Genomic DNA, 18,055 nt, shown 5'->3' on the forward strand with positions numbered 1-18,055 from the left:
TTCACAGTGGAGGAGGGAGGTGACCCCCCAAGCAGCCAGGTGGCAGCCTATCGTTAGGAGAGTCTAGGAAAACTGACGAAGTGCTGTGAGACGCAGGGATCACAAATGAAAAATCATTTCATGCTTACCCTCTCTGAGCTGAAACCTGTCATGAGCTAGCTACCAATGAAAACTGGTCCTTAGCCATCAAGAACCAGTGGTCCATTGCTCCCTCCTCCCAGAAAAGTCCCCCTCCAAAGAACCCACTTCGAGCCTCATCATGTTACCACGGCTTTAGACTATAGTAACTCTAGGCAGCCTGGCCAGCTCAGGGTTCCATCCCCAGCAGACACATTTCCTGGTGGGAGGAGGTTGCAGGGGGAGGGTTTCCTGGCCAAGAGTGGGGCCTGGGGAGGCCAGCACAGAATGGACGGGAGGGGCCATTTCTGAGAGCTCACCTTTCAGCAGGGCAGTTAAAATCGCCATCTCGATGTCTTGCTGACCCTCAGAACCCATCCGAAACACAGTGACCTGAAAATAGATTAATCATGAAAAGACTAAGTAAAGCAAAGTGGAAATTGAAAGGGAGAATTGGAATGTTGTTTAAAAAAAGGACCTCAGAGGCCAATGCTAATACAACCATCCCCAGAGCGAGGGGATTTTCCATCAGGGCCTTCTGATTTCCAGAAGGGACAGCATTTTGAATCCTCACCTGGATCTTATTTTATTCTTCACCCCACCTGGAGCTGAGGGAGCCCATGCAGGACTTGCATGCTAAATCTAAATGGCTACTGAAAGTGACAAAGTCATCTCTACTCAAATTTGTAGGAAATTTGTAGATTTAAAATTTTGAAGAGTGCCTGTGTAACAAGAGTGCGTCTTCCTTATAAGTATAATTAAGGAGGTAAAAGTCTTCCCAGGTGGCTCAGACTGTAAAGAATCTGCCTGCAATGTGGGAGACCCAGGTTCTATCCCTGGGATGGGAAGATCCCCTGGAGAAGGGAATGGCAACCCATTGCAGTATTCTTGCCTGGAGAATCCCACGGACACAGGAGCCTGGAGGGCTACAGTCCATGGGGTCGCAGAGTCAGACACAACTGAGTGACTAACACTTTCACTTTCCCCTTGAAGGAGGCAAAGGGTAGAAAATAATGAGGGTGTTTGGTAGAATTTTCTAAGCACACCTGCAAGCATGGTATATGTCCCTCCTCAGTGCTTTATTTATTTAATTTTTCTTATTTTTTTTTACTTTTTGGCTGCACTACACAGCATGTGGGATCTTAGTTCCCTGACCAGGGATCAAATCCAACCAAGCCCCCTGCAGTGGAAGCATAAAGTCTTAAGCATAGGGACCACAAGGGAAGTCCCTGTGACTCCAACACTTTAAATCTCATCGATGACATCAGCCTCAGAACTGGTGGGATGTGGCCTGAGGTGCCCTGACACACACAAGATCCGATGCACCTGTATCCCTACTCTGAGGAGAACCTGCCTGTGCTTTGCCTGCTTCCCTCACATGGACAGAATCGCCAGCTGGGTCAGGATCTGTAAACTGCCTCTTCAAAAGCCTGAATGGAAATAGGAACAACTTCATCCTGCACACAGAGGCAGCATCAGAAAGGAAACAATTTTCTCTGTGGAGCTGCCTAGAGAATCCACTCAATACACTCACCAGCTCTTTCTTCTTCATGCACTCCATGATCATCACAAATAGCTGATGTGACTGTGTCTTGTTGTAATTAAACGTTTTCTGAATGGTGACTATAAGCTGGTCCCTGAGGGAGTCATTGATTATCCTGTTTGAAGGAGATGGGAAAAAGAAGAAAACACAGGTGAAATCCACATGAATAAATCTGTATGAGTCAAGGGTGCCCAGCTTCCAAGATCTAATAATGCCTGATGATCTGAGATGGAGCTGATGTAATAATAATAAAGGGCACAATCAACATGATTGTGCTTGAATCGTCCCAAAACCATCCCTCTGCCCCCTGTCCGTGGCAAAAAACTGTCTTCCACAAAACTGGTCTCAGGTGCTAAAAAGGTTGAAGACTGCTGAACATGATACTGTCTGGTATCTTTGGTTTGAAAATTAACCATTGGAGAATATTACAGGATACCAGGATAGGAGACCAAAAGGGACCACAGTCAACAGCTGCATTTACACTTGTCCTAAATTTCAGGCTGTGTGAGTGCTTAGTCACTAAGTTGTATCTGACTCTTTGTGACCCCATGGACCGTAGCTCACCAGGCTCCTCTGTCCATGGGATTTCCCAAGCAAGAATACTGGAGTGGGTTGCTTTTTCCTACTCCAGGGGATCTTCCTGACCCTGGAATTGAACCTGAGTCTCCTGCATTGGCAGGCATATTCGTTACCACTGAGCCAGCTAGCTGGGAAGCCCCAAATTTCAGGCTATTAGGTTGAAAACCTTAGAAGGGAAAATGAAGTTGGGAGAGAACGTATACCCTCCCGCTGCCCCAGAAAGAATCCATAAGGAACATTACTTCTGAGAGTACCCTCACTTACTGACCCTGGGAAGTAGGAGAGGAGAGCTAGAAAACCTTCCTTCTCTTGTGTTTTTGGGCTGGCTAGCCATACCACAATTCCTTCTGGGCCTCGGCAGTTCAAACCCCACCCTTCCTAACAGGTCAGAGCTCCTACCCTCCTTCCTCCGAGTACTTGTGGGCAAAGGACAGGACGTCTGAGGCTCGGCCGCTGCCATCGCAGACCACCACGGGGACCGGGGGCTCTTCTCGGAGATATTCCAGGACGATGGAAACCACATTCGGGCCCCCTTCCACCACAAGGCCCACGAGGGGCACGCCCTGCCCCAGCCCTGCAACACATACCACATCCAAGTTCAGACCACTGTCAAGGCCCCATCTGACCCCCTCGCTCTGACCCCTTAAACATGCGGAAGAGGGAAACCCTTAGGCCTGGAAAGGCACTTACAGAGGGTTAATTTTCACTGGCAGAGTTGAAGGCCCTCAGAATGTGATGACTTCTTTTATTTAAAGCCCACATCGTAGCCTTATTGGAAAAAACAGAGCCTTAAAATGATGAACTTGACAACACGTATGTGGTTCAACTGTATGTATCACTCATGTGGCTTACAAGGTGCTTCAGGGTGAGATGCGAGAAACATGGAAGATTCTTCTTGCTAAAAGAATACCTCCCTGCTGCCCTGTCTTGGGTGATGTTCCCACTCTGGGTGGCTGTCCCTTCAAGAATGACACTGCAGATGGTGTCTGGACCAGTGCTAGGAGAGCTCTGTTCTATAATACCAGCCTCACGTGAATTGGCCTTATGACCTGGGGCCAGTCACCAGGCCACCCTGAACTGCAGCAGACCGTCAGTAAGAGGTGAATCACCCCAGGGCCTCCTCTACCTCCTGAAGGAGCAATGGATGTAAAGTATAAGAAACTGTGAGGCTGTCAAATCAAGGTGTTCTGTCAACTTCAAGTGGTATTATGAATGTGCAGTGTTGTTATAGTAGGTATAGTAGCTGTTGATTAGCCTCCAGTGCCTGGAATAGGCAGTGAGTTATCTAGGAGGGCAAAGCCATGGACCATCATTAGCTCCCCAGTTAATAACTTGTTCCCATAAAGAATCATATATATATGTGTACACACACACACACACACTTTGTTGTACAGCAGAAATTAACACAACATTGTGAATCAGCTATATTTCAATAAAAATATACTGATTAAAATTGTTTCCACAAACATCATATATATATATGCAGAATCTAGAAAATTGGTACAGATGATCTTATTTGCAAAGCAGAAATAGAGACACAGATGTAGAGAAAAACCAAGAGGCGGGGGAGTAGGATGAATTGGGAGATTGGGATTGACATATATATACAACTAGGTATAAAATAGGTAACTAACAAGAACCTACTGGACAGCACAGGGGACTCTACTCAGTGCTCTGTGGCGATCTGAAACATGTAAATCCATGGCTGATTCATGTCAATGTATGGCAAAAACCACTACAATATTGTAAAGTAATTAGCCTCCAACTAATAAAAATAAATGAAAAAAACAAAAACAAAAAAAAACAAACAAAAAGAGGGGACACATGTATACGTATAGCTGATTCACTGTGCTGTTACAGAAGAAATTAACACAACCTTGTAAAGCAACTTCACTCCCATAAAAATTAATTTAAAAAATAATGACTTCCCCAGAGTCCTCCCTCTGCCTCTGTGAGATGACAGGACTCTTCTGAACATGGTAGGACAAGCCGACTCTGGTGGCAGAACTGGAAGGTGGGCTCTGGGAAGCAGGTGGTAACAGGAGTGCCTCAAGAACTCAGGATTCTGGGTGGGAGGGGAGATAGTGGGAGTGAAGGAACAGCAAAGACCCAGTTTCCTACTTCACAATTTTACCCTCAAACTGGCCAGGACAGACTATGTTCTGAGCATGTTTCCCCAGTGTCTGTTTGTTGTGATGGGAGTTATCTGATCTCGGTGAATAAGGTAGTGAATAGAAGATCTGTCCTTGGTCTCATGGTTCTGAAGGACTTTGGATAGGAACTGCCAGCACAGTTGAAAGAAGGTCTAAGAACTTCAAGCAGGGGAATTGAGAGTTTCTGGTTTGCTTCCACAATGCATTTCTACAGTCAGTAATTCTTGAATATTTTGAACTTTTTTTTTTTTTGCCTGCACCTCAGGACATGCAGGATCCTCCCTGACCAGGGCTAGAACCCATGTCTCCTGCAGTGAAGGCATGGAGTCCTAAGTGCTGGACTGCCAGGGAAGTCCCATTGTGAACAGCTTTGCAATCTCCTACCAGAGTTAATCTCAGTTATATTCATTTCAGAAGCTATGTGTTGAGGATCTGGTATGTACCAGGCAGGCTCTCTAGCCAAGAGATGCTGGGAAATGGACCAACCAAGAGATGCTGAAGAAAGGGACCAAGACTTTGTGGACTTAGGCTTGACATTTGAGATCTTCAGGACTCCAGGGACCCAATCACCTTCTTTTCTAGAAACAGAGGAGAGCTGGCTCTTCATGGTTCGGGCTGGACTGCTGAAGCTCCGTGCTGTGGGAGGTGACGACTGAGCACCCCTTTGCTGTCCCTGCCCTACTTAGAACCCTGGGCAAAGGATGACAAAGGGAAGCCCACAAGTCACATGGCCAGGGGAGGCTGGGCAGCGTGAACACGCACGTGGCCAGGACAGCACAAATGTGAAAGCCATCAGCCAGGCCGCTGCTCCTTGGAAATCCACAACTTTTCATAGCACGCTGTCTCATTCCGGCCACACTGCAGCCCTACAGACCCTTTAATTATGATTTACAGTGACCATTTCCCAGGTCTAGACTGTCTTTTGCAATCTTACCAGTAATGGTTACAACAAAATACCCTTTAAGATCATTTGGCCATTGTTTGACATTAAGAATCACTGGAGTTTGAACAGTCGCTTTACTGTACAGAAGGAATCAACTTAGCATTGTAAATCAAATATATTCCAATAAAAATTATTTTAAAGTAACTATTGCCATTACAAGGAATGGTAACCACTGACAACATGGTGGGGAATGCTGTCACCATGACAACGGCTGTGGAGCTGTTTCTCGAGCCCAGGCTCCTTGTGAACTTGGGGCAAAGCATCCTAGTGCAGCTCAAGGAGGGGGATTTGGTCGGTGGCCAAGGGAAAGGGTCTTGCTGTGGTCGAAGAGGAGTCAGGGGAAGGCTGTAAATGCCTGCGGGCAGTCTCTTCTCCAGCCTGGTTTGCAGGACAGTCCCAAGCCCATGGAACAACTTACTCGTGTTGATCTTCTGCAAAGAAATGTGCTTCTCTAGCTGCCGTCTCAGCATCACCTCGGCCCCGTACTTGCCCAGGGTGCCATTGTCGGCCAGGATGAAGTGCGTGTGTGAGTTGTTGAGCACAGAGAGCTTACTCAGGGGGTTGGACATGGTCTGGTACACCCGTGTCACCTGATGAAATGCACAGCACAGATCAGAGCTGCAGAACTTCAACAATAAGACTAACAGGAGAAGCAAAAACACTCGGATGTGGAGCTATGGCTTTATCTAATCGTGCACTTCAACCTGCTCTGCCTTTCCTAGACTCTCTATTGAAAGTTTTTTTTTTTGTTTTTTTGCAATTTTCATATTAAGTTAGAAAAAATATTTTAGTCATGACAACCCAATATCTTAATTCTGCGATTAAAAAAATTTTTTTCGTATTTCAACCACACCTCATGGGATATGGGATCTTAGTTCCCTGACCGGGGATTGAACCCACACCCCCTGCAATGGAAGCATGGAGTGTCAACCACTGAAGCATCAAGGAAGTCCTGACACCCCAACATTTTAGATCATGCCCTTCTTCAGGGGATCTTCCTGACCCAGGGATAGAGCCTTCGTTTCCTGCATTGGCAGGCGGATTCTTTACTGCTGAGGCACGGGGCGGTCAGTATCCTGCTTGAAGTCTTTTATCATCATTTCGCAAGATGTCACTGCTGGGGAAAGGGGAAAGGCTACATGAGACCTCCCTTTATTATTTCCTACAACTGCAGGTGAAATCTACAATGACATCAAAATAAAGACTTTGATTTTTAAAAATTGCACATCTCTGGGGAGAAAATACTTACATCCCTTCCAACCAGGTCTTCCTTGTTCTCCACGATACCCCAGGGAGCAATTCCTATAGCACAGACCCGGCCTCTGGACTTGGAGGAGTGGTCCTTCAAGGCATCCCCCACGTGGCTGATGACACCTGTGAGCAGCCGTAAGTCATAATCGCAGGCCCCTTACCTCTCATCAAATCACTTTTCAGGAAGTTTAGGGATCCCTGCTCTGAGCTGCTCCACTTCCTGCAGAACAGGGTTGAATCACTGAAAGTCTGAGCGCATAAAAACTAGTTATCCTGCATTAGCTCCTAGGAAAGGGAAAATAAAAACCAAAGCAACTGTACAGGAATTTTCTTTACAAGTTTCCAAGACCTAAGGATGGATGAAGCAAGGTTCTCCCTTTGTCTGCATTCAGCTAAAGCTGAGAGTCAGACAGCCAGGTGTGTTTCTCAACCTCTCTGGGCCTCAGTGATGGGAAAAGGATTGTCAGAAGCCTCAGTGAAAATGAGGCTTTGTCCAGTGCTCATGTCAAAGAATGGCACATAGTAGGTGCCAGAGATGTTGACCATTATCATGATCATACCAAAATAAATAGCAAGATACCACATAAAAGTTTCACTTCTGCCATAAATATTACTGTTACCAACCACGGTTCTTGGCCTTCCCCCATCAATAGAGATTGACTAGAGGCCAGACAAGATTCTGGCAAGACTTTACTGGGGTCCCTGCTGCAGCAGAGGGGGAGTGAGAACAAACAACAGGTGCCTTTGCTTGCTCCCCAAAGTGGGGTGAGCTGGTTCCTTACATGGAGTGAGGATCAGGAGTGTGTCCAGGGGTGAGGCTGGAGGGGTGGCTTAGGTGTTTTGCCCACCTATTAGGTGGTGCTACGTGCAGGGGGCATGCACAATACCCTGTTTTTGCTCCTGATCCCCTGCTTTTGCTCCAGGCTCTTCAGAAGTGGCAGTTGTTTTTGTTTTTGGTCTCTTTGTATATTTTGGGTCCAGAATTTGTCCCAACTGTGCATACACATAGATATTTTTTAGTCCCATAAAAATAACTTTATGAGACTTTCTCTTTAGTTCCTTTGATTTTGTATCTCAAGGAGAGGTGTGTCCAGGTGCCAGCACTGCAGCGAAGGGTCTCAGGACCCAGCCTGTCTCAATCTCAGGATGCAGCATGTTTTGTTTCTTGATCTTAATTATCCCAAAGCTCCTAGGGAACCACAGTGATCTTGGGGTCTGCACATTCACAGCCAGGGAGAGGGCCGACACTTACCCGTGCTGACGCCCCCGGTGAAGATCCAGGCCCCAGTGGTCATGGCAGCCTTGATCAGGCCTTTCCCGAAGACCTGCTTCAGCTTGGGCTGCATCTCAAAGTTCTGAAGGCCCCCATGCACGGATATTAAGAGCTTGGGGAGCTCCAGCTGCCAGTCTCTCACCATGAGATGAAGCAGCGAGTCTGGCTTGGTGTCGTAGGAGACCCGGATATACTGCAAAAGAGGGTGTGGCCCTCAGCACCCTTTCTTGGGTCTGACTCTGTCACTGTCGCTGACTCTGTCACTGTCACTCCAGTTCAAGTGACAGCCTCCTGCCTTTCTCTCTGGCAGGGATCTGGGGCCCTCTGTGCAAGTCCGTGGCCACACGATGGGAAGGAACACTGGAGGGTTGCCAGATTCGGCAAGTAAAAATACAGAATGCATAGCTAAACTTGAATTTTACATGAACAATGGAACATGTTTTAGTATAAGTATGCCTCCTGCAATATTTGGGGCATCCTTAAAAATTATGTTATCTATCTGAAATTCAAATGTAATTGGGAGTCTTGTATTTTACCTGGCAAACCTTATCTTTTATTTTTTCATTGCCTTGTGTTGTGTGAGTGTTAGTCGTGTCAGACTCTTTGTGACCCACTGACTGTAGCCCTCCAGGCTCCTCTGTCCACGGCATTCTCCAGGCAAGAATACTGGAGTGGGTTGCATTTTTCATTGCCTTAGGATGATTTATTTTGTCAAAGTTCCCAGCTAATTTTCCTAGTATCAGAACTTCTATAATGACAATAATTAATACTGAGAGTAAAAGGAATCCTGAAATTGTCCGATACCAAAAGATAATACTATTAGCAAAGATTTATTTTAAATTATTTAACTAGTTTGTTAAAAATTATGTGCATTGCAAATAGGTTCATCTGTACCATTTTTCTACATTCCACATATATGCATTAATATATGACATTCGTTTTTCTGTTTCTGACTTATAGCAGAAAATAACACAATATTGTAAAGCAACTATACTCTAATAAAAAATATTTTTAAAGTACATAACCCCCCAAAACTTAAGTACTGTCACACACATGAACAAACGTCTGCAAATTAGCAAATTTGTCAGAAATCTGTAGAAAATTTGTAGAAACAAATTTGTAGAAAATGAAACCGAAATTCAAAGGAAACACATTCTAAAATTTCAAAGCAAAGACCATTTTTAGTTCTAAACAACAATTGAAATACTTCTTCACTGTGTCTAGCATTCATAGGAGCACAGAAATTACTCCAGATTGATTTTATTTCTGGATACTTTTTGTTCATTGGAAACTTCTAGGAAATATGCCTGCTAGGTTTACAAAAATTTTAGAGCAATTTAGGAATTTATCTACTTTTATGTAAAGCTTCTTGACAATTGGTCATTGTTGGGCTATATTCCATGTGCTCCTGATCAGTTGCTAAATTGCATTGTTCAAGCCAGGGATTCTTCCAAGCCCATGGAAGAAAGTGAAATCCAGTCTAATCCGGTGATAGTCAACTGAAACCCCCTCCCCTTCCCCCAACCCCCCCAAATCTCAGTCTTCCTGGACCATCTCTCTTTTACTGTTGAATCAGAAACCTTTATAACAGGTCAAAGCTGACTGCTTTGTGCATGCTTGGGTGCTCAGTCACTCAGTTGTGTCCAACTCTTTGCGACCCCATGGACTGTAGCCCACCAGGCTCCACTGTCCATGGGATTTCCTAGCAAAAATACTGGACTGGGTTGTCATTTCCTTCTCCAGGAGGTCTTCCCAACCCAGGGATCTAACTCGATTCTCCTGCATTGCAGGCGGATCCTTTACCACCGAGTCACTAGGGAAGCCTATAGAACCGGAGGTGTTGGGGAGGGATAAATTGGGAAATTGCGGTTGACATTTACACACAGTACTATACATATAATAGAGAACTAATAAGGACCTCCTGTATAGCACAGGGAACTTGCTCATGGTCTGTATGGGAAAAGACTATAAAAGATTGGATATATGTATATGTATAGCTAATTCACTTTGCTGTACACCAGAAACTGACACAACATTGAAAATCAACTGTAGTCCGATAAAAATTTTTTTAAAAAAGGTCCCAAGCTGGCTCAGCTGGAATGTGGCTCCAGATGCTGGACAGGATGTCTTAGAGGGAATGGGGCTGGAAAAGGGGCTCGTAACTGATCTTGGGGCTGGACCTTTCCCTCAAAGTGAAGAAGAGGTTAATGAGGCCATGCACTGGCCCCTGTGAAATGCCTCTTTGTGTCCTGGCCAGTAGGCAGGGTGCCCTTCTGGAAGACCCAATGCTATGGTATTTGCTTGGAACACTTCTGAATTTTATCTGAACAATGATGTTGGGCCAGTGAAATAGAATGAAATAGCAAAAATGGCCTGACAGGGACCGTGGGAGTATTATTCAGAATGGGCTGAAAGGGATCCCAGTGCTGCCGCCTCCCCTCTCTGGCAGGGCTCCTCAGAAAGGCAGAGGGCACTCCCTGTTTACATGCAGATGTGAAAAGCCTCCGTCTTCTTGTCTTCTCGGACCAGCTGAATGCCCGCCAAGGGAGGCTGGGCTTGGACTTTAGAGAGAAATATTTCCAGGCACTCCTCACCCATGTAAGGGTGGCTCAATGCCCGCAGTTATTTAATAGAAAAGACAAAACAAAGCCCCAAACAACCCTAAAAACCAAATGACATAATTCGTCTCTTATCCCTGGAGATGGAAGAGTATCTTTGTAGAGTCCGGCTGGACTGTGATTCGTGGTATAGATGTAAAGGATACTGTGTTTCCCTGGTGGCTCAGTGATAAAGAACTGGCCTGCCAATGCAGGAGATGCATGTTCGATCCCTGATTCAGGAAGATGCCCTGGAGGAGGAAATGACAACCCACTCCAGTATTCTTGGGACTTCCCTGGTGGCTCAGACAATAAAGAATGTGTCTGCAGTGTAGAAAAACCTGGGTTCAGTCCCTGGAGGAGGAAATGACAACCTACTCCAGTATTCTTGCCTGGCAAATTCCATGGAAAGAGGAGCCTGGAGGGCTACAGTCCAGGGGATTGCAAAGAGTCAAACACAACTGAGCACAGCACAGCATGTGTTCTTTATCATAGTGCCCAGTTTCCAAATCTCATGGCTAAAAAGTGGAGTGTGCAGATATATTTCTTGTCTTTACAATAAAAACTCTAGGAAGATTGCATCACACCCTTGAAAGAAGACCCAGGTGTCTACAGTCTCAGAGTCTGGGAGGCTGGGCCTCTGAAGGAGGCTGTGGCTTAGCGACACCCCTCCCCAAGGCCTCTCTTACCATGGCTTTGTTGGAGTATCCGCCGCCCTGGAATTCGAGAATCCCATAGGAATCTGTGGGGTAGCTCTGGGTGTGTTTGCCAACAGACCATTTTTCAGGTTGAACTTCCGCCAACTTGTTTTCCTCTCCATTTTTGCTGGCTGTTACACTTGGCAGAGGGGGGATGTGTTGGTTGGTGAGCTGGCCACAGCAACACCTGAAAACAAAGACAAAGACAAAGCTTGGTCTTTCTAGAACATTCTCCTCCTTATGATGCCTTAACCTCAATGGGAGCAGACTAACACCTTCCTCATCCAGCTTTACTGGGGACAGAAACACCCCTTATGGTGTCCTTTTCCAGATAATCAGTGCATATCTATTTCCATGCCAGACTATTTTAAACACATTGGATGACTGCCCTGCCTTACTGCACACATATTAATTCTTATTCTTTTTAAAGGATTGTTGTTTTCACTTTAAATTTTTTATTTATTTATTTTTGGCTGTATTGGGTCTTCGTTGTTGCATCCGGGTTTTCTCTAGTTGCAGAGAGCGGGGAGTACTCTATAGTTATGTTGAGGGCTTCTCACTGCCGTGACTTCTCTTGCTGTGGAGCACAGGCTCCAGAGCACAGGCTCAGTAGTTGTGGCACAGGGATTTAGTTGCCCCACGGCATGTGAGATCTTCCCAGACCAGGGACTGAACCTGTGTCCCCTGTAGTTGTCAGGCAGATTCTTAACCACTGAACCACCAGGGAAGTCCTTTAATTCTTTTTGGTGTCTTGACAACATGATTATGGCCACCAGTCACTGAAATTCTGTGACAAAGGACACTCACTCTCCACCCACCCCCCATATAGAGTTGACCCTCAAGGATTTTTCAATATTGCTGAATTCTTCCATTGCTTTAGTAAAACATTTCTCTACACAAGTTAACATTGAAAGTGTATTTGTTTTGTTGCTCATACTTTTGGTGTCAATTCAAAGAACCATTTGCCAAATCCAAGGTCATGAAGATTAACTTCTATATTTTTGTCTAAGAACTTTATAGTTTTAGCCCTTATATCTGACTTGTGATAGATTTGGAGTTAATTTTTGTATGTGGTGTGAGGTAGGGGCTTAAAGCCATTCCTTTGCACCTTGATGTCCAGTTGTTTCAGATCATTTGATGAAGAGACTAATCTTTCCCCATCAGGTTAGGTAACCTTGCCGAAGAATCATAGACAAGTCATAGACAAGTGGGTTTCTTTCTGGACTCTCAGTTCTATTATATTGGTCTTTATATCTACCCTTATTCCAGTACTACACTACCTTGATTAGTGTAGAACTGTAGGAAGTTTTAAAATCAGGTAACATGAGCCCTTCTACTTTGTTCTTTTTTATAAGATTGTTTTGACTGTTCTGGATCCCTTGCAATTCCATGCCAATCAGCTTGTCGATTTCTATAAAGAAGTCAGCTAGAACTCTGATAGGGATTACATTGAATCTGTAGGTCATTTTGGCTGTCTGCATCCTGACAGAGGAGTTTATAGCCCAGGTGACTCCCTGCTTAATGACTCACATGGAGAATAAGTTCTGGGCATCCTTGACTCCTCCTCCCTCTCCCTCAAACACCAGAATAGTTGCTGGCAGCTGGTGGACAAGGGCTATTTTGAATAACGTCTTAATTATGGCTTCCAATTTACCTGTTAGGGTCTTTAGTGCTGGGAATGACAAAGATACATTCTCGTTTGCAAAAGGTTTTTTCTATCCAAGCTTTCTGTCCCTAGAAGAGGAAAAAAGTGGACATTAGACCGAGATATTCCCAAACCAACCTCAGAATTCATTATTTTACTTTTATAAAATGAATAGTAACAGGGAGTCTGCCCAAAACATCTGAATAAACACCTCTAAGAACGGTGAATGCAAGCCTTTCAGGGTCTTAGCTCTGGTTCCTTTTAAGAGAAATGGCTCAGAAATATGCTTTTGTGGTTTCCGTAGGGCTAGGAAACCTGTGCTTTGCATGAAAATCAGAGTCTACAGAAGGGGAACGATGGTGCCCCTAGAGCCAGCCAGTGCCCTGCGGAGCCTGGTATGGACCTGAGTTATTGGAAAAGCTGACAAAATTGTCCAGTCTCTGATTAGGTCTTTGTTTTGTTTTGTTTTTCCTTAAGATGTTGTGTGTGTGTGTGTGTGTACCATTTTTAAAGTCTTTATTGAATTTGCTACAATATTGTTTCCATTCACGTTTTGGTTTTTTGGCAAGGCATGTGGGATCTTAGCCCCCGGACCGGAGATGGAACCCATGTCTGCTGCATTGGGAGGCAAAGTCTTAATCACTGGACCATCAGGGAAGTCATTCTGATCAGGTCTTCAATTTGCTGTCAAGAACCTGGTCTTCTCTAGACTCCCAGGCCCCATTGCACTGTAGTCATTTTATAAGTAATGTTTCTAATTGGTGCTCAGATTCACCAACTGTTATTGAAGATTGTGAAGAACTGGGTCCTCATGTAACACTGATGCTGGGGCTGGAAATTGGTACATTTACCATCAAGGGTAATTTGGCAATCCTTTGTTGCAGTTACAAAGCTTATATGTTTTCACTTGCCATTTTTTAGGATTTTATTCTACAAATATGCCTGAACAAGCTGACACAGGCCCAAGGCTATTTACTGCATCACTGTCTGTGATATCAAAAGGCTGGGAGTCACCTACTGCTTATCAGTAGGGGATTGTTACCCGAATCACAGGATAGTCATCGACACAATTCTTTGAGAAAACAAAAAAATTTTTTGAAAGAAAGAGAATAGGATGTTCTTGTTCTATCGATAGGGGAAAATCACTGAGCTATGGTAAGTGAAAAAGCAAGCCACAGGATAATTTCTAGAAAACAGACACCATGTATGGAAATGATACGCCAGGAGCAGCTGGCAGTGGCTCCCTGAAGGGGAGACCTAGAGGCCTCAGGGACCTGGGTGGGAAGGAGGCGCCCAGAGCCTGGTGCCCTGCTCAGTTTTTTAAAGATTTTATTTTTTGTCAAGCTTAGTGAAGTAAGCCATAAAGAAAGACAAATATCATATGATATTGCTTTTATGTGGGATCTAACAATGTGATACAAACAGACTTATTTACAAGACAGAAAGGGACTCACAGACACAGAAAACACATTTATGCTTACCAAAGGGGAAAGGTTGTCGGGGGAGGGATAAGTTAGGAGCTCGGGATTAGCAGATGCACACCACTATATATAAAACAGATAAATGATAAGGACCTACTATATAGCACACGGAACTATACTCAATATCTTGTAATAATCAATAAAGGAAAAGAGTCTGAAAAAGAATATATGGGAATTCCCTGGTGGACCAGTGGTTAGGACTCAGTGCTGTCACTGTGGGACCTGGGTTCATTTCCTGGCCAGAGAACTAAGATCCCACACATTGCACAATGTGGCCAAAGATACATAGATATAGATACAGATAACTGAATCATTCTGCTGTCCTGAAACTAACACAACATTGTAAATCAACTATATTTCAATTTAAAAAAACAAAAAATAAAGACTTTATTTTTTTAGAGCCATTTTAGGTTTACAACAAAATTGAAAGGGTGGTACAGAGATTTCCCATAAACTCCCTGCCCATCTTTATCAACGTTCTCCACCAGGGTAGTGTATTTTTTACCAAAATCGAACCTACAGTGACAAATCTTCACCACCTGAGGTTGATAGTGTGTGTTATTTCACTCTTGGCATCGTACAGTCTATGGTTTGACAAATTAAAGTGACTTCTATCCACCATTATAGTATCATACACAGTATTTTCTGCCCCCAAAATCTTCTGTGCTCCACCTATTCATCCCTCCCTCCTCCTAATCTCTGGAAACCACTGAATTTTTACTATCTCCATAGTTGCACCTTTTCCAGGATGTTGTATAGTTGGAATCATCCGCTCTAAAGTCCTTTTAGGTTGGCTTATTTCACTTGCATGCATGCTAAGTTGCTTCAGTCGTGTCTGACTCTGCGTGATGCTATGGACTATAGCTCTCCAGGTTCCTGTATCCATGGGGATTCTCCAGACAAGAATACTGGAGTAGGTTGCCATGCCTCCTACAGGGGATCTTCCTGACCCGGGGATCTTCCTGACCCACGGATCAAACCCGTTTCTCTTACGTCTCCTGCATTGGCAGGCAGTTTCTTTACCAAGCTGTGTCACCTGGAAGCCCCTTCTTTCACTTAGTTATTTGTCTTTAAGCTTCTACTGTGCCTTTCTGACAGATGACTCTTTTTTTAGTGCTGAATAATATTCCATGGTCTGGATGTACCACAGTTTATTTACCCATCCACCCTCTGAAGCTGGTTGCATCTAAATTGTGTCAATTCCAAATAAAGATGCCATAAACATCTGTGTGTGGTTTTCTGTGTGGGTGTAAGTTTTCCTGTTTAAAAATCTGAATGATGTTAATGTACGACCTTGGTGTGTAGCCATCCTTCAAGTGTGCCATAGACCCTCCAGGACCTGTGACTAGTAAATCTTATTCCTCCAAGTTCCCTTGGTCTTGGCTGAAGTATTTTGCAATCAGAATAAGAACCACAAGGGCTAGGGCAGCCACATTAGTCCCAGAGGGGTGATGTCTGTGGGGCTCCCTGCAGTGAGGCCTGGGTGAATGCCCTGGGCATGCCTCGCTGGGAGCTTCATTGTCCACAGGCTGAGACCAACATGGTTACACAAAGCACAGAGCTCAGGAGACTGGGGATCACTGGGGATCATCGGCTGACCACGCATGCTCACGTATGTATATTTATTTCCTGGCTCCATCCACCAAAAGGGCCTAAAAACACTCTGACAGAAATGAATATACTTAGTGTGCAAATATTTGTTTCTAAACAACATTCTCCACTAAAAAAAGCCAGGGCTCCTAGGACAAATGACTGAATCCAGATCTGGGGCAGAGAAAGTACAAGAAGAGCTTGGAACATCTTGTGCCAGAAAGTAAGGAAGTGTTTACTTTCCACTTGGGAACTTGTCAGAAAACACAGAACCCTCTTTGAAAGGGCTCTCGCTGGCTTTATCTGGGATGTGAGCCTGAAACTAAATGATCACAATAAAGAACTGTAACCCTTTGGCTGAAATAAGGACCTATGAACTCACAATGGCATAAATTTATACATAAATAAATATATAGGGAAGATGGGAAAGCTCTTTCTTGCATTTTTTAGTCACCCTCCCAATGTAGGGGGCCCGGGTTCCACCCCTAGTCAGGGAACTAGATTCCACATGCCACAGCTAAAGACCCGGGACAGCCAAATAAATAAATATTTTAAAAAATAAATAAAATAAAACCAACATTTGGGGCAACCGTCAAGAATCTTTGATGAAATCTACATGCCATGGGTAAAGGATTAAAGAGTAACAGTACACTTACATAATCTCATCTCCCACAGATATTTCTTAATCTCAAAGGGGAAATGAGTAACCTGACAGGTTGGAGAAATCTGGTGAATACCACCTAAAATAAAGTGAGCTGTCACCAGCAATGAAATCAATATTCACCATGAGCCTCTAGATGAAATGCAGAGAAGAAAAATTGCCTAAAATGCAAAATCTAAATCTAATAGGGAGGAAACTTTAGACAACCCAGATTGAGGAGCATCCTGGAAAATAACTGAAATCACTGACCTTCAAAACTCCAAAGGCCATGAAAGACAAGCAAAGGCTGGGGAATGGTCACAGGAGCTGTAGAGACATGACCTTAGGACATCCTTCAGTCTTTTGCCTCATCTTTGGCCCTGCTCCCCAGCCCCGCCCACCCTTTCTGGCTCCCACCCTCTGATCCCTCTCCAGGCCCTACTCCCTCTAATGGCTCACTGACCCTTCCTCCCAGTGCCCCCACCCCACCCCTGCATAAGAAACCAACAAGTGGGCCCTTCACAGAAAACTGTTAATAACCAGGTGTGGGAAATCAGGGGAGCTTCCCAGGTGGCACAGTGATAAAGAATCCACCTGCTAATGCACAAGACTCGGGTTCGATCCCTGGGTTGGGAAGATCCCCTGGACGGCAGGGTATGGCAACCCACTCCAGTGTACTTGCCTGGAAATCACATGGACAAAGGAGACTGGTGGGCTACAGTCCATGGGGTCGCAAAGAGATGGATGTGACTTAGACAGGGCACACATGCATGCATGCACGTGGGAAATCAGAAAGCCAGGATCTAGCCCCTTGGACAACTAGGCCCAGGCCCCTGTCATCACAAGGGGGACAAACCATCTGCCCTGCAGGGTCTCACATGCTGAGGTGGGTAAGGAACTGGGACGGCAGTAACATGCCTCAGACATATTCACATCTATTCTGTCACAGGCAGTATTCAAACACCCCCACCACCCAGTGCCCCCGGGCGCCCTTCCTGCAGGTGCAGGGCATCCGTGGACCTCTGGGGGCATCAGCCTGGCATCTGCTCCCCCAACTCAGGAGGGGGCTTTTCAGGGCGCCCAGCACTGACTCTGCTTGTAGCCATGGGCAAGGGCAGCAGCTGGCATCCACACAGCTCCAGGCTCAACCCACTTCCCTCTGCTTCACCAAAAATCCATTATTTTTCTAATGAAAAAGCTAGCGTGTGATTACCATACCTTCCCTGAGGAAAGAAAGGCTTTGCTTTAGTAGTAACTGAATTTTTCTTAATCTTTTTTTAGTTTAGTTAGGAAGTTCCAAAATTCCAGTTACTGCTTGTTGTTGTTGTTCAGTCAGTTGTATCTGACTGTTTACGACCCCATGGCCTACTGCAGCATTCCAGGCTCCCCTGTCCTTCACTATCTCCTGGAGTTTGCTGCAGGCACTCCTGCAGGGGACGGAGCAGGACTGTGGCTCCTGTGATTTTTGTGGGAGATTCATGTCCATCGAGTCCGTGGTGCTATGTTACTGCTTAGTCTCCAGAAATGTTCTTGAATCTTCTGAGG

At 45.0% G+C, this 18,055-nt stretch overlaps 1 protein-coding gene across 1 annotated transcript in view; it reads right to left on the minus strand.

The window, feature by feature from the left end:
- TRPM1 (transient receptor potential cation channel subfamily M member 1) overlaps positions 1-16,840 on the minus strand; it is a 65,327-nt gene extending 48,487 nt beyond the window's left edge. The window contains exons 1-9 of the mRNA XM_043922319.1: positions 16,781-16,840; positions 12,809-12,888; positions 11,146-11,341; positions 7,839-8,052; positions 6,585-6,709; positions 5,754-5,925; positions 2,639-2,813; positions 1,652-1,775; positions 438-510 (exon numbers count right to left, since the gene is read on the minus strand). Coding sequence (XP_043778254.1) covers positions 438-510; positions 1,652-1,775; positions 2,639-2,813; positions 5,754-5,925; positions 6,585-6,709; positions 7,839-8,052; positions 11,146-11,341; positions 12,809-12,888; positions 16,781-16,801 — 1,180 coding nt within the window. The 5' untranslated portion in view covers positions 16,802-16,840. The remainder of the gene's footprint in view (positions 1-437; positions 511-1,651; positions 1,776-2,638; positions 2,814-5,753; positions 5,926-6,584; positions 6,710-7,838; positions 8,053-11,145; positions 11,342-12,808; positions 12,889-16,780) is intronic.
- Between the last annotated feature and the right edge of the window lie 1,215 nt (positions 16,841-18,055).

Source organism: Cervus elaphus, chromosome 13 (genome assembly GCF_910594005.1).
Source record: "Cervus elaphus chromosome 13, mCerEla1.1, whole genome shotgun sequence".
NCBI lineage: Eukaryota > Metazoa > Chordata > Mammalia > Artiodactyla > Cervidae > Cervus > Cervus elaphus.